Here is a 17,174-nt window from a genome sequence, read left to right on the forward strand (position 1 = left end):
CTCTCCGTCTTTGCTACTGCACAGTATTCCATTGTGTGGATGTTCATAATTTCATGCTTCCTATTATGGATGTTGTAAGTGTTTTTTCCAGTCTTAGAACAAACCATGCTCCAATGTGACATTCACGTGTGCAAACATATTCATAGGGTATATTCCTAGAAATGGAATGCAGATTTGTGATTCGGCTCACTTTTGCCAAACTGTCTTCCACAGATATGGTTCTAATTTAGACCCTCCCCAACAACGTGGGAGAGAATGTGTTTCTTGAGTCCCCACCAACACTGTCTGTCTGTACCCAATTTTTTCCAATTGGATGGAAAACGGTACCTGAGTGAGGTTTTTATTTGCTTTTGTAGCTTTTCAAAGTTCCTTACAGTCTGGTCTGAAATGCCTGAGTCCCTTTATGCTTAGTGGACAGAGATGACCAACCTTGGGAATAAAATATCGTTAGGGGGCCCTGTGTTGATGACTTTGACACACGAGTGTATGCATGCATCTGTCCGTCCCAGGGCAGTGCACAGGATAACTAAATCATTTTTATTATTTTTTAAGATTTTATTTATGTATTTGAGAGTGAGAGGGAGGGAGAGAGAGAGAGTACGAGCACGAGCCGGGGGGAGGGGCAGGAAGAGGCAGACTCCCCGCTGAGCAAGGAGCCTGATGCAGGGCTCAATCCCAGGACCCCAGGATCATGACCTGAACCAAAGGCAGACGCTTATGACGGAGCCACCAAGGTGCTCTCCAAATCGTTTTCAGATCCCCACCCTTTCTCTATCTGAATAAAATGGGTATTATCAAATGGCCCTCGAGGACGAGGATCAGCTGCCCTTTTGGTCTGGATATTCCCCTTCTGGCTTTGTGCCTCTGGGTTACTCAAAAAGTTTCACCCTCCAGTACCCACACCAACATGGGGAAGAACATGGGGAAGCGAGTAGACCTTTTGGCGCCACCAAGTGGCCATCTGGGGCACGTCAAATATCACGTGGATACAAAAGACACCCTGCTGGTCTCTAAGATTGCTTTTTGAATGGGGCGGGGGGCATCTTCAGAGGAAAGCAGCATCAGAAGGACCCTGCAAGCAAAAGGAATGGCCTAGAAAAAGGTTGCCTCTGCTTTCGCTGTTTTGTTTTGTTTTTAAGCCAAAGCTCTTTACACATAGCAGTATCATGTTTTGAGTGAACTACACATTTTTTTAGGGTGCCGGCAGGACACCTGCCAGACCTAGAAATGAGCATGACAGAAGCCCCTTTAGACACTTTCACTTCTCCAGAGGTAAGAAAGTGTCTGTTTTTTGACAGTTGCTCAGAATTGTCAACAGCCCCAGGAACAAAGGAGAATAAATATAAATATTCAAAGATTCTTTTTTTTTTTTTAAAGATTTTATTTATTTATTTTAGAGAGAGAGAATGAGAGACAGAGAGCATGAGAGGGAGGAGGGTCAGAGGGAGAAGCAGACTCCCTGCTGAGCAGGGAGCCCGATGCGGGACTCGATCCCGGGAGTCCAGGATCATGACCTGAGCCGAAGGCAGTCGCTTAACCAACTGAGCCACCCAGGCGCCCAAATATTCAAAGATTCTTGAGAAGCAAGAGAACAAGCTCTGGCAATGACAAGTTCAGCCGCTGCACAGACCATCATGAACGCAGTGGAGAGTTTCACCGTCTGGAGCTGAGAAAATACAACAGACACGCTTGGAGACCAATGTTTCTGGCCCTGTTGGTGGAACCCTTTAACATAAATATGAGATTAGGATTTCGAGACTCAGCGTTCTTAAGGTTGACTGAGTGTTTTGGCAGAGGGGTGGTAGCTCTCAGGCAACGGAGAGATGCACCATCTGCCCACGTCATAAGTAGAGGGTCAGGACAGAAGCTAGGATGGTGAGTACGGGGGTGATCAGCACAGAGGAGTAAATCCCGTCTCTGGAACGCCGGACGCGGGAAGGGTGTTGTGTTTCCACCTGGAGGAGGAAGGCTGCAAGCCACACGTAGCAGCCACAATTCCAGGAGCTCAGAACTGAGGTGGAAGATGCCCGTCCCAGGACGTGAGTGCACGCGAGGACACAGACCAGTGCTTTCCAAGCGTGGATCCTGATGGGCAGCAGGGCGTTCTCCACAACTTTGTTCATATGCACAAAGATGACCATGATGCTTCTCCGTCTGCCTCCCCTCCCCCTCCGCGTGCTACTTCTAAGGGTCAGAAAGAATGAAAGGCACACCATAACCAGGAAGAGCCAACCAACCCTAGCACGCTAATCCAAACTTGCTTAAGGGAAGAAAAAGCTGCTTCACTTTCCCGTCATCAAGGTGATGCATCTGAGTCTCCAGCTAGAGCCATGGCGATGGGCGTAACAATGGAAGAATCTTTCAGTGACAATTTCACCGGGTCCACACACCTTGAGCACAGATGATCTCTTGCAGAAATAGCATGTCCGAGGTAAAGAGCATTTTCTCTTCGAAGCCTTGTGGCCTCTATAAAGTAGCCAAAATTAAAACTTATTTTCAGGATTCCATTGAGGGTAGGTGATCCCCTGTTCAGTTGTGATCACCATTTAGATATCTTGGGCTTCGGAACCCAAAGAACAGTGGAGCAGTTTAGGAAGGGGCTTCACAAGAGTCACCCTACTTCCATCTGCCTGGCCATCCCATGGCACATCCCCAGGGAAATAGAAATAAACATTTTATGGTGTCTTGGGGTCATGGAAATAGCAGGTTCCATGCTTGGGGGGATCTCATTTAAGGCAGGAAGGATAGAAAGCTTCAGCTCAGGAGGAAGCGCGAGATCCATCCTGTGTAGAGAGGAGCTCATCGTACATTCTCATTGTTCAGATCACAACCTAACAGGTTCGCAGGAAAGGAGGGGCTTAACTGTACTTTGACTCAAACCCATTGATTCAAAGATGTATATTTCCCCTCACATTGTATTGTTTTTCAAAAATTTTTTCCCTCACGTTTTAGTGTCTCCGAAATCAGGTTGTATCTTTGAGTTGATGTTTTGTAATTAATTGGCAGCATATTCCTTGTCTTAGGAATTGGTGGTGCATTTTAAATGACACCACCTTGGGCTTGCTGAAATAAGGAGAGATGGCACGAGGCACTCTTTGATAGGAAAGTCCCACGAGGTTGACCATCTTGGAAGGTGCAAGAGTTGAGAAGTTGTCTTAACATAGAGCACCTGGCATCGCTGCCTCCAAAATCCCTGGCTTGTTGGTGTGGGGTGTGAGGGACAGAGCAATAGAGGGCTGGGTTCCGGGTTTTCCCAGCTGGAAGGGGGCTGTGTAGTTCCAGTTTGTTGTTTAGAAATCCGGATGAGTCCGAAGCATGGTTCCCATTAGGAGGTCAGCTCGGGCACTCATGACTTTCAGTTCCCATGATCCTCAGAAACAATGTGGGTGTCCTCGAATGCCAGCAACAAAAACAGCCAACTTTTCTAAAACCCCATTCCACCCCCTCCCCCACCCCTGTAGCTGTTATGTCCATTTTTCTAGGATCGCAAACTTTTGTGCATTCTGTAAAACCGTGACTTTTAGTCACCGTGGTAAGCTGAATAATGTCAGTTTACACAGAGAAGGGGACTCAGCAGACGTGAAGTAGTTAGGGATCGTGAGATGGGGGCTGGTTCTGGATCATCTGGGTGGGCCCGGTGGTGGGATCACAAAGGTAACGATGAGAGGGAGGCAGGAGATTCGACCACAGAAGAGGGGGAGGCGATGCAGCTACAGAAGCAGAGACTGGAGCGACGCGGACACAAGCCACTCTTAAGAAGCCGGAGGAGAGGGGACGCAGGTTGTGCCGAGAGCCCACGCCATCGCCAGCCCTGCCCGTCACCTTGACTTCAGCCCAATGCAACTAGCTCTGGGATTCTGACCTTTTGAACTGTTCGTGTTGTTTGAAGCCACTAAGCTGCGGGGTAATTTGTCAGGGCAGCCATCTGGAACATATTAATACAGTCCCCTTCTTCCTCTTGGGGCAGTTGGTGAATGACTGGCTAGTCAGGGAGGTTTAGCAGCACTCTCCTGCCATTTTCTGTTACTCTTGTTTCTGAGTGTCGGGCAATAACCTGGACACAAAGTCCACAGCAGTTGCTTCTTGGAGTGTCTTTTAAGACTTGCTTTAAGATTCCCACCCTCTGTTGTGCACACATATAATCCCCTCGGGTTGTGGGCAGAACCTGCGGATATGGTGGGGCATCTCTCCCATAATCAGGTTGTTAATAAATTGACTTCAAGTTTAATCAAAGGAGGGATTGGGTGCCCCTGACCTAATCAGGCGAGCCCTCCTCGAGAAAGTGAAACCAGAGGGTGGCCCCTATGGAGAGGGGGGTCGCGTGGCTGGGATTGAGAGTGGGCTCTAGGAGGTAAGAGCTCCAGCCATGAGGAGCTGAATTCGGGCAACAACCCCGAGCCTCAGATAAGGCCACAGCTTAGCCTGGATTGCAGCTGAGGCCCCAACAGCGAACCCGATAAAACAAGACCAGACTCGTGACCCACGGAAACTGAGATAATAAACTCGTGCTGTTTTCGATGTCTACATTAGTGGTAACTTGCTCTACAAGAGTAGTAAAGGAATCTAGGACCCTGAGCTAGTGTTTTTGTTCAGTGATTTTGGGGCAGCATCAACTAGTCCCAGAGCTGGGCCAGTAAGTCTTACCAGTGAGGCAGCTTTGGACCTCAGGGGGAAGTACCGTGCCCCCAACCTGGCAGGCTCCGACTGGGTGAGGTCCGAAGAGGTTGTAAATCTTTCCTGCTTCCTGGGATCTTGTAGGTTCTTTGTGAGTAGTAAGAAATTGTTTTGCTGAGATTTCAAGGTCTTCCGGTGTCCAGGGAGTCCACAGTCACCCTGGGGTGGTGCCAGTCTCACCCTGGCCAGAGTCCCCTACCAACAGCTGTGTGTGGCTTTACAGAGGTTGGTCACTGCAGGTGACATTTAAGATTAGAAGCATTGGGTGGGCCGGGGGTGGGGGCTGGCTGGCTCAGTCAGTAGAACACGCAACTCTTAGATCTTGGGGTTGTGAGTTCGAGTCCCACGCTGAGGGTAGAGATTACTTTTAAAAAATTAAAAAAAAAAAAAAAGATTATAATCATTGGAACCTGGATCCTGACTAAAAAATGACTGTGATGGGGATCACAACACAGCCTCTGGTCAGGATTAGATATGCCTAAAAGGGGGTAGTGGGGAAACTGCTATAGCGTGGCTCATGGAGAGACATCCCCCCTCCCGGCATTTAAAATTTGACTTAAAAAAAACAAGACTTTGTTTTTAGAGTTTTAGATTCACAGCAAAACTGAGTAGAAGGTATAGGAGCACCTAGCTGGTTCAGTCAGTGGAGCAGTGACGATTGATCACAGGGTTGTGAGTTCAAGCCCCACATCGGGCATGGAGCTTCCTTAAAATAAATAAATACATAATAAGTTTAAAGGGACACCTGGGTGGCTCAGTGGGTTGAGCATCTGCCTTCAGCTCAGGTCATGATCTGAAGGTCCTGGGATCGAGCCCCACATTGGGGTTCCCTGCTCAGCGGGGAGTCTGCTTCTCCTTCTGCTCCTTCCCCTGCTTGTTCTCTCTCTCAAATAAACAAATAAAATCTTAAAAATAAATAAATTTAAAGAAATGGAGTAGAAGGTATAGAGGTTTCCCTATTTATACCTTCTGCCCATATACACACACATAACTTTCCCTACTAACAACGTCCCTCATCGGAGCAGTACATTTGTTACAACTGGTGAACCTACAAGGACACATAATGTCACTCAGAGTCCATAGTTTTAATCAAGCTTCACTCTTGGTGTTGTACACTTTATGAGTGTGGACAAACGTGTAATGGCATGGACACACCATGATAGTACCATACACAGTAGTTTTTCGGCCCTAAAAATCCTCTGTGCTCTGTCTCTTCGTTCCTCCCTCCCCACTCGCAGCCACTGATCCTTCCCCTGTCTCCATAGTTTTGCCTTTTCCAGAATGTCGCGTACAGTTGGAATCCTACGGTATGACGGCTTCTTTCACTTAGCACTGTGCATTCACGTTTCCTCCATGTCTTTTCATGATTCGATATAGCTCATTTCTTTTTAGTGCTGTATCATATCCCGTGGTCTGGGATGGACCACAATTTGTTCATCCATTCACCTACTTGAAGGGCATCTTGGTTGCTTCCAAGTTTTGGCAATTACGAATAAGTTTGCTGTTGGCATCTGTGTGCAGGTTTTTGTGCGGACATAAGTTTTCAACTCCTTTGGGTGAATACCAAGGACTGTGATTGCTGGTATATAGAAAGAGTGTGTTTAGTTGTTTATAAGAAGCCGCCAACTGTCTTCCACGGTGGGTTGTGCCATTTTGCATCCCCACCAACAATGAATGAGAGTTCCTGCTGCTCCAGATCCTTGTCAGCATTTGCTGAATTAGTCAGTGTTCCAGATTTTGACCATACTGATAGGCACGTAGTGGTATCATGTTTTAGTTTGTATTTCCTTGATGACATTCCTGATGGTAATTTGTGTCTCTTCTCTCTCTAATTCCTCATCAGTCTGTCTAGAGGTTTATCAATTACATTGATTTACTCAAATAGTTTTTCATTTTATCGATTTTCTTTGTTGTTTTCTCTCCATTGTTTTCTGCTCTGATCTTCATTATTTCCTTTCTTCTGCTTGCTTTGGGTTTAATTTGCTCTTCTTTTGCTAGTTTCTTGAAGTGCAAGCTGAGACTCTTTTCTATTTCAGTATTGGCATTTAGTGCTATAAATATGTCCCTAAGTATTGCTCTAGCAGCATCCCTCAAGTTCTGGTATTTAGTTAAAATACTTTCTTATATCCCTTTTGATTTCTTCTTTCATCCATGATCTATTGAGCAGTCTGTTATTTTGTTTCTAAATATTTGGGGATTTTCCAGGGATCTTTCTGTCACCCATTTCTAATTTAATTCCACTGTGGTCAGAGAATATAATTTGTACAACTTGAATCCTTTTAGATTGATGGATGTATATTTTATGGCCCAGAATATGGTCTATTGTGATAAATGTTTTGTGTGCGCTTGAGAATGTGTCCTCTGCTGTTGTTGGGGAAAGTATCCTATAAATGTCGATCGGGTTAAGTAGGTTATAGTGTTGACAAGTTTACTGTATCTGTTAGGGTTAAACTGTGTGTCCTTCCCCACCCCTCCCAAAAGGTGTTGAAGTCCTAACTCCCAGTACCTGTAAATGCGACCTTATTTGGAAATGGGTCTTTGCAGATGATCAAGTTAAGATGAGGCCATTAGGGTGGGCCCTAATCCAATATAAGTGAGTCTTTATAAAAAGGGGAAATTTGGAGGGAAAGACAAGACACATGGAAAGAGAAGACGATTGCCCATAGATGGTAGGGAGAAGACAGCCATCAATGAATGCCTGAGGCCACCAGAGGCCAGATTCTCCCTCACAGCTTTAGAAAGAACCAACCCTACAGACACCTGGATCCCGAACTTCGGGCCTCCAGAGCTGGGAGACAATACATTTCTGTTGTTTAAGTCACCGAGTCTGTTATAGCAGTTCCAGAAAATGAATACAATGTCCTTGCTGATTTTCTGCCTGCTTGTCAATTAGCAAGATAAAGGTAATGAAATCTCTGACTATAACTGGATTTGTCCATATCTCCCTGTAGGTCTATCAGGCTTTGCTTCACATGTTTTGAAGCCCCATTATTAGGTGCAGAGACATATAGGATTGTTATGCCCTCTTAATGAATTGATCTCCTTATGTTAAGAAATGACCTTTAAAAAAAAAAAGATTTTATTTATTTGTGAGAAGGAGAGAGAGAGAGAAAGAGCACAAGTAGGGGAAGCTGCAGGCAGAGGGAGAAGCAGGGTCCCCGCTGAGCAAGGAGCCGGATGCAGGACTCAATCCTAGGACCCTGGGATCGTGCATGACCTGAGCCAAAGGCAGACGCTTAACCTACTGAGCCACCCAGGTGTCCCAAGAAATGACCTTTTTATCCCTAGTGATATTCTTAGCTCTGAAATCTACCTTGTCTAATATTAATATAGTGATTCCAGCTTTTTTTTTCTTTTACAAGTATGAATATGGTGTATCTTCTCCCATTCTTTTTTGTTTTACCTATCTGTGTGTCTCTATATAAAATTTTTTTCTTGTAAGTGGCGTATAGTTGGTCCTGCTTTTTTATTTATTTATTTGAGAGAGAGAATGTGTGTGAGCACAAGCAGAGGTGGAGGGGCATGAAGAGGAAGAGGGAGAGGGAGAAGCAGACTCCCCACTGAGTAGGGAGCCCAACATGGGGCTCAGTCCCAGGGCCCTGAGATCATGACCTGAGTCAAAGTCAGATGCTTAGCCAACTGAGCCACCCAGGGACCCCTGACAATCTCTGCTTTTTTAGTCAGGCTGTTTTGATCATTTACATTTAATGTGATTATTGATATAATTAGGGTTGAATCTGTCACCCTATTAGGATTCTATTTGTTCCATCTGCTTTTTGTTCCTTTTTCCTTCTTTTTTCTACTTCTTTGGTATTATTTGAGTGTTTTTGTTTTTTAACCTCCTTTGTTGGCTTAATAGATACACATCTTTGTTATTTGAGTGGTTGCTTTAGGGTTTATAGATTTATACCTCTTTAACTTATCACAATCCACCTTCAAGTGATATTATACCACTTCACAAATAGTATAAGGACTTGACAATAAACTATTTCCAGGTGCCTTTATTTCTGGGGTCAGCAAACTTTTTGTGAAGGAGCCAAGTAGATATTTTAGGTTTTGTGGGTCATACGGTCTTTGTCACAGTTGCTCAACTCCATTGTCATTGCGTGAAAGCAACCATGAACAATCTAGAAATGAATGAGTTTGCCTGTGTCCCAGTAAAATGTCATTTACAAAAACAGATGATGGGGGGCGCCTGGGTGGCTCAGTTGGTTAAGCAACTGCCTTCGGCTCAGGTCATGATCCTGGAGTTCCAGGATCGAGTCCCACATCAGGCTCCCTGCTCAGCAGGGAGTCTGCTTCTCCCTCTGATCCTCCCCCCTCTCATGCTCTCTCTCTCTGTCTCATTCTCTCTCTCAAATAAATAAATAAAATCTTTAAAAAAAAAACAAAAACAGATGATGGGATGGACTTGGCCCATGGGCCATTGTCTGCCAACGCCTGCTTTATGCGATTGTTGTCATGCATTTTACTTCTACATTTGTTATAAACCCCACAATACATTGTTCTTGTTCTGTTCAGTCAATTATCTTTCAAAGGGATTTGAGTCAAGAAAAACATTTCCAGTTTGCCTGAAGGATTTCGCTCAACATTTCTTGTAGTGTGAGTCTTGCTGTTGATGAATTTCAGCTTGTATTTATATGTTTGAAAACATCTTTATTTTTCCTGTGCTTTTGTGTTTCATTTTGTTTTCTAGTGGCCTTAACATATGGTCTGTTGTGGAAAATGTTGTGTGTGCACGCAAGGGTGTTTATACAGATCTTGTTGGGTGGAGTGTTCTGCAGATGTTTGCTGGTCCCGTTGGTCTATGGTTCAAGTCTTTTATTTTATTGTTGATCTTCTGCCTCTTTGTTCTATCCCCATCAAAAATGGGGTATTAAAGTCTGCAACTATTATTGTTGAACTGTCTGTTTCTCCCTTTAATTCTGTCAGGTTTTCTTTATGTTTGTTAGGGCATTATTGCTCGGTTCATATATATTTGTAAAACTATTATGTCTTTCTAATGAATTGACTCTCTTATCAGTATAAAATGTCTTTTTTTGTGTCTCTGTTAACAATGTTGTCTGATGTTAGTACAGCCACTCCACTTCTCTCTTGCTCTTTTTTTTTTTTTTTTTTTTTTTGAGTAATCTCTGTATTCAACGTGGGAGTCAAACTTACAACCCTGAGATCGAGAGTCGCTTGCTCCACCAGATGATCCAGCCAGGCACCACCCCCAGCTCTCTTTTGATTACTATATGCATGGTTTATTTTTTCTATTCTTTCACTTTCTACCTGTTTCTTTCTTTTCTAACGTATGTCTCTTAAAGACAGCATATAGTCGGATCATGTGTGAGTTTTGTTTTTTAGTTTTGCTTTTCATTTCATGTTTATTATCAGTGCTTCACTACAGAACATTTTGTAATGATTAGTGACATATGGATACCAAGAGTTTTTTTCAAGCGCCAAGTGCCAATATTTTATGGTAAATATTAATGTTCCAAAAACAAAATAATCACACATAACACAATATCAGGAGATGGTTATGCCATCAGCATAATTCACCCAAATTATAAAAAGAGCAAAACTTAAAGCCATGCACATCATGTCACCATTTCATAAAACTTCTTTTTAACTTCTACAAACTTTGCCAGTATAAAAAAGGCCCTAAAAAACTTTGTGGTGGGGTGCCTGGGTGGCTCAGTTGGTTAAGCATCTGCCTTGGGCTCAGGTCATGATCCCAGGATCCTTGGATGGAGTTCCACATCAGGCTCCTTGCTCAGCGGAGAGTCTGCTTCTCCCTCTCCCTCTGCCTCTGCTGCTCTCCCAGCCCCCTGCTTGTGCTCTCTTTCACTTACTCACTCTCTCAAATAAATAAATAAAATCCTTTAAAAAAAACTTTGTGATAACATAAACTACAAAACTCATTTTGGAAAAGTTAGAGGAGTTACTTTTCAAATTTTGGCTTTAAGGTTCTTTGGGTTTTTGTTTTTTTTTTTAATCTGTCAAAAAGTGTGGCGAGGACTGTATTGAGAGAGGTGAAGAAAGAGGAGCTTCCAGTTGATGGGTTCAATGTGTCTCAAGATACTCAGTAATGCAAAGGAAAATTTCAAGGGCAAGAATATATTATAAATAAGAGTTTTTGAGCAAGATGAATGGATAAGCAGTTCTTGTATCAGTTGCATCCACAGGAAAGAGGTCTTAAAGAATGCTTGTTTACAGAAGTTTCTGTAAGACAGTGTTGGCTATCTCCAATATTCATCTTTTACTGAAACAATATCATAAGGGTCCATGTACTTTTCTCTTTTTTATTATTTTTTTATTTTTAAAGATTTTATTTATTTATTTATTTGACACAGAGAGATAGCAAGAGCAGGAACACAAGCAGGGGGAGCAGCAAGCAGAGGGAGAGGGAGAAGCAGGCTCTCTGCCGAGCAGGGAGCCCAATGCGGGACTCCATTCCAGGACCCTGGGACAATGACCCGAGCCGAAGGCAGACGCTTAATAACTGAGCCACCCAGGTGCCCCTCCATGTACTTTTCTAAAAGCTCATCTACTCTATCATTTTGATATCCAGTTTCTAGAATGTGTTCAACATTGGCTAGTCCGTCTGCAATTCTCAAGCCTCCTTGGGAGTCTCCCAGCAGAGTTGTGTTGTTACTGTCTTATGGTTGATTTGAGATGTTCTGTGTTGTTCAAAGCCCTACCATGTTTATTTAATTCATGAACTAGTTCTCCTTTAAGTCTTTTGAACACCCCATTTTCATCAGAATCCATGGAGTTAGTCACGACTCTGACGTTTGGATGATCAACACCAGCCTGAGGGATAACTTCTTCTAGTACATCACCCATACCAGCTGAAAATTTGAACACAGGGAGACTGTGTTGTTGGAGCTTATTGAAGACATTCTTGTATCCTTCCTTGAACATACATCAGATTCTGCCGTAATTTCTTTCAGTTTAGCTTTTAGTAGAGCTTGTTCAACAAGCAAACCCTGTGATTTAGGTCACTGTTGAACCATATAAGGGTACTTCTCTTCTATTGGAGGAACAGGATCCATTTTACTAGCATAATCTTTTTCCTTTAGTTGTAGTAATACTTTTTGGCCTCCATCTGTAACCAGCTTATAATTGTCAATGATATTATGACATGTTGGGCATCCTTTCCCTTTGTAGAAAAATCTACTTAGTGTCATGCCAAAGTCTATTATTATCTGAAAGGTGACAGGTCCTTCTTTGATAAGACCACAGATAATTTCTTCTCTTACAGGGTTCTTGATGTGAACTGAGCTTTTTGGAATTTTGACCTCATTTTCACACACACAGCAGATTCTTAATTAGTCACTTCTTGGTTATTCAGTTGTCCTCCAAGGCACTCCGAGTTCTTCTGTTCTTGATTGTCCTAGAGCCACAGCACAGACAGTAAGCAACATCGAGATGCAGGGCTTGGATACAGGCATCTCAGTGATCTTGGGCTTCTGCCTCATGTTTCTCTTCAAGGTGAATATGTCCTGGGCCAGCAGCACTCCTGCCACCAGGACACACATGCGAGTGCTGGCCATGGCTGCCTAGTCCATGGAGAGGGTCTCATGTGCCTCCAGGCCCAAAAAGAAAAGGTTGCACACAGTGAGTGTGGGCCCCCTGGATCATGTTTTTATTTTTTATTTACTTTTTTTTAAAGATTTTATTTATTTATTTGACAGAGAGAGACACAGCGAGAGAGGGAACACAAGCATGGGGGAGTGGGAGAGGGAGAAGCAGGCTTCCCGCTGAGCAGGGAGCCCGATGTGGGACTCGATCCCAGGACCCTGGGATCATGACCTGAGCCGAAGGCAGACGCTTAACGACTGAGCCACCCAGGCGCCCTGGATCATGTTTTTAAATCCACTCTGCAAATCTCTGTCTTCTGATTGGAGTATTTAATTACTGATAAAGTAGGTTTACTTCTTCCATTTGCTTTTTGTTTTCTATATGTCTTGTCTTTCCTGTTCCTCCATTCCTCAGTTTTGTCTCCTTTGTGTTAAATAAGTGTACTCTAGTGGGGCGCCTGGGTGGCTCAGTTGGTTAAGCGACTGCCTTCGGCTCAGGTCATGATCCTGGAGTCCCGGGATTGAGTCCCGCATCGGGCTCCCTGCTCAGCAGGGAGTCTGCTTCTCCCTCTGACCCTCCCCCCTCTCATGCTCTCTCTCTATCTCATTCTCTCTCTCAAATAAATAAATAAAATCTTTAAAAAAAAAAATAAGTGAACTCTAGTGTACCGTTTTAATTCCCTTGTTGTTTCTTTTACTGTATATTTTGTTTCATTGATTTTTTAAGAGATTCTTATTTATTTGAGAGAGACAGAAAGAGGGAGAGGCACAAGCATGGGGAGGGGCAGAGGGAGAGGGAGAAGCAGGCTTCCTGCCAAGCAGGGAGCCCGACGGGGGACCTGATCCCAGGACTCTGGGATCATGACCTGAGCCGAAGGCAGACGCTTAACCGGCTGAGCCACCCAGGCGCCCATGGTTGATTTTTTTAGTGGGTCCATAGCAGTGTTCAGTGTAGAGCCGATTATTCTCCACTTCTGAGGTAACACCTTTCTGAGTACTCTCCTGAATTGAGTTTTTTCCAAACTGGCTGATAGAAACAGGCACTGTTCCCAACCCTGGGAGAGTCTGGGCACTGTTCCCTCCAGCCTTGCAGATGGCTCTTTTCCCAACCTTGGGTAGTTTCCTCACATATACATGCTGATCATTTCTGTGCTGAACACCCAGAGAGGACTCTACAGATCTCCTGAATCCTCTCTATGTGTATCTCTTTTTCTCTCTCTTTTTTTTTTTTTAAGATTTATGTATTTATTTGAGAGTGAGAGAGAGAACATGAGCCAGAGAAGGAGCAGAGGGAGAGGGAGAGAGAATCCTCAAGCAGACTCCCCCTCCCCGCTGAGTTCGGAGTTTGACACAGGGCCCGATGCCAGGACTCTGAGATCATGACCTGAGCCAAAATCAAGAGTCAGACGCTCAACCGACTGAGCTCCCCAGGCGTCCCTATGCTTCTCCTTTCTTTCTCATACTCTGTCCTGTGAGCTCTTGTCTCAGTCTCCCTGAATGCTCAGGTCTGTCCCCTCAACTCAGGGAGTCCCACTCCTGGAAATGCAGCCTGAAAACTCTATTGAAATGGCAGTAAGCTGAGACAACAGTAGGGCTCACATAGTTGGTCTCCCCTTCTTTCAGGGATTGCTAGCCTTTACTAGCTGATAGCCAGTGTCTAGAAAACCACTATTTCATCGTTTTGAGGTTTTTGTTTTGTTTTGGTTTGGTTTTTGGTTTTGGTTGTTACAAACAGGAGGTCCAATTCCTGTTATTCTATGTGGGCTAGAAATGGAAATAGTCCATAATTTTTTAACGGATTCTTAGTATTCTACTCTATAGGTGTGCCCCCTACATATATCAGTCCCCTACTGATAACCTATTTTCATAAACAGTGCTGCAGACTCTGTACGTATGTCCTGGAGCCTTTGTAAGAGTCCTTAGAGAAAATCTTATCTATGGAATTTCTGGGCCCTAGAGTTTGTGCATTTACATTTCAGATATATTGTTTACTTGCCCTGCAGTGATACTTCTACCATCGGCAATGGGCCAATGATGGGACAAACTTTATATTTTATTTATTTTTTTTTTTTTAAAGATTTTATTTATTTATTTGAGAGAGAGAGAATGAGAGAGAGCACATGAGAAGGGGGAGGGTCAGAGGGAGAAGCAGACTCCCTGCCGAGCAGGGAGCCCGATGCGGGACTTGATCCGGGGACTCCAGGATCATGACCTGAGCCGAAGGCAGTAGCTTAACCAACTGAGCCACCCAGGCGCCCACAAACTTTATATTTTAAACTTAATAAATTACTCATGTCTTTTATTTGTAGACCCAGCAATAGTTGGAGTAGATCGCTTGTATTGTGTAGTGTTCCTGCTGTCTTTTATGAGGGGGATTAACATATTATGATGTCATTTGCAAATGTGCAGATTCTCAAAGCCTTGGAGACCTATCCTTCAAGAATGTCAAAGTCTTTGTGTCCAGCCCAGTTTTGGGGACCAGAGGGTGTGTTTTTCCAAAAGCCCTAAGTCATCCTAGTCAGATGTCCCAGATTTTCTTGTCTTAGAGTGAGCGAGTCCTTTCTACTTGTAGTTAACTGTCTTCTTTCTTCCTCTTCAACCAGAGCTCAGAGACAACAACAGGACTCCCTAAACGCAAAGGGCGCACTTCCGTAACATCAAATGATATACTTCAAGGTGGAGTCCCCATCAAGCGCTCAAGTGCTGACCCAGCTCTGGATTTTCCCAGTGGTTATGGCTCAGATCAGACCTTATCAGGAGTCAGTGGCATAGGAAAGCCCTCTGAAGGGGTTACCAGGGAACGAAGCAGAGGTGTCTCTGCTACTACAGTCCCGGGTAGAGAACAGCACCCAAGGGCCCGTGATGAAGGTGGCCTGGCAAAGTCCCATCACCCGCCTATGTCCCAATTCAGAGTAGAATCAGATCGTCGCAGGACAAGAGAGCTGCCGCCGCATAGCTTAACCCATCTAAGAAAAGATGAACAAGAGGCACACCCTGGTCCAGTTCAACAGGACTTACCTGCAGCCACTGTGGCCAGAGATCAACATCATCAAGTATCCCCAGATCAGCATAGGGGGGTGTATCCAAGCCAGGGTCAAATCTATCCCAGGCTAGTTCAGCATGGATTAAGACCACTTGGCACGGATCCGCTTGCATGGCACCGTCCTAGCACTTGCCCACACGGTGTGGTACCCCTCAGCATGGGTCAGTTTGGTATGATGCCATCTGGAATGGATGAGCAGGGCTTGGTACCACCTGGCATGGGTCAGTATGACATGGTGCCACCATTGGTACCGGGCACAAAACAGCAAGGAGTGGAACTACCTAGTACAGCTCAGCCTGGTATGGTTCCATGTAGCACATATCAGTATGGCATGGTACTTCCTGGCACAGACCAACAGCCTGGTGTCGATCAGCATGGATTTGTACCCTTTAGTATAGATCAGCATGGATTTTTAATATCTGGCATGGATCAACAAGGATTAGTACTGCCTGGCATGGATCAACATGGATTGGTTCCACATCTTACAGATCAACATGGTTTGGTATCCCCTGGTTTGATGCAAGTTGCTGCAGATCAGCAAGGTTTTATACAGCCCAGCCTGGAAACATCTGGGTTCATTCAACCTAGTACAGAGGAGCATGATATAATCCAGCCTGGGGCAGATCAACGCAGTTTGGTACCAACTGGTACAGATCAGGCTGCTTTGGCCCAACCTGGTGCAGGTCAGCGTGGTTTAGTGCAGCCTGGTGCAGATCAGCGTGGTTTGGTCCAGCCTGGTGCAGGTCAGCGTGGTTTGATGCAGCCTAGTGCAGGTCAGCATGGTTTAGTGCAGCCTGGTGCAGGTCAGCGTGGTTTGGTTCAGCCTGGTGCAGATCGGCGTGGTTTGGTGCAGCCTGTTGTAGATCAAAGTGGTTTGATCCAGCCTGGTGCTTACCTACCTGATTGGGTACAACCTGGTGCATATCCATCTGATTTGGTACAGACTAATGTATATCCATCTGTTTTGGTACAGCCTAGTGCAGGTCAGCCTGGTTTGATACAATCTGGAATGGGTCAGCAAGATTCAGCCCAACTTAGAATGGATCAGTATGCTTTGGTGCAGCCTGAAATGGATCAACATGGTTTGGTCCAAGTTGGAATGGATCAGCATGGTTTATTCCAACCTGGCACAGGTCAACCTGGTTTAGTGCAGCCTGGTGCAGGTCAGCGTGGTTTGGTCCAACCTATTACAGGTCCGCGTGATTTGGCCGAACCTGGAGTAGCTCAGCATGATCAGGTCCAACTTGGAATGGATCAGCATGGTTTGGTGCAACCTGGTGCAGGTCAGCCTGGTTTGGTCCAACTTGATGCAGGTCAGCCTGGCTTGGCGCAGCCTGGAATGGATCAGGTTGGTTTGGTGCAACCTGGTGCAGGTCAGCCTGGCTTGGCACAGTCTGGAATGGATCAGCGTGGTTTGGTCCAGCCTGGTGCAGGTCAGCCTGGCTTGGTCCAACCTGGAAAGGATCAGCGTGGTTTGGTGCAACCTGGTGCAGGTCAGCCTGGTTTGGCGCAGCCTGGAATGGATCAGCATGGTTTGGTGCCACCTGGTGCAGGTCAGCCTGGTTTGGTCCAACTTGATGCAGGTCAGCCTGGCTTGGTGCAGCCTGGAATGGATCAGGTTGGTTTGGTGAAACCTGGTGTAGGTCAGCCTGGCTTGGCGCAGCCTGGCTTGGTCCAACCTGGAAAGGATCAGCATGGTTTGGTGCAGCTTGGTGCAAGTCAGCCTGGCTTGGCGCAGCCTGGAATGGATCAGTGTGATTTGGTCCAGCCTGGTGCAGGTCAACCTGGCTTGGTCCAACCTGGAATGGATCAGCGTGGTTTGGTGCAGCCTGGAATGGATCAGCGTGGTTTGGTCCAGCCTGGTGCAGGTCAGCCTGGCTTGGTCCAAC

General features: G+C 45.2%; 1 protein-coding gene and 1 pseudogene across 1 annotated transcript in view; one reads left to right on the top strand and one right to left on the bottom strand.

Moving 5' to 3' along the window:
* QRICH2 (glutamine rich 2) overlaps nucleotides 1-17,174 on the top strand; it is a 34,094-nt gene that overhangs the window by 2,581 nt on the left and 14,339 nt on the right. Inside the window, exon 5 of the mRNA XM_081804435.1 lies at nucleotides 14,846-17,153. Coding sequence (XP_081660561.1) covers nucleotides 14,846-17,153 — 2,308 coding nt within the window. The remainder of the gene's footprint in view (nucleotides 1-14,845; nucleotides 17,154-17,174) is intronic.
* Nucleotides 947-12,688, bottom strand: LOC102751171 (cytosolic 5'-nucleotidase 3A-like; annotated as a pseudogene).

Source organism: Leptonychotes weddellii, chromosome 15 (assembly GCF_054177405.1).
Source record: "Leptonychotes weddellii isolate Sample4059 chromosome 15, ASM5417740v2, whole genome shotgun sequence".
NCBI lineage: Eukaryota > Metazoa > Chordata > Mammalia > Carnivora > Phocidae > Leptonychotes > Leptonychotes weddellii.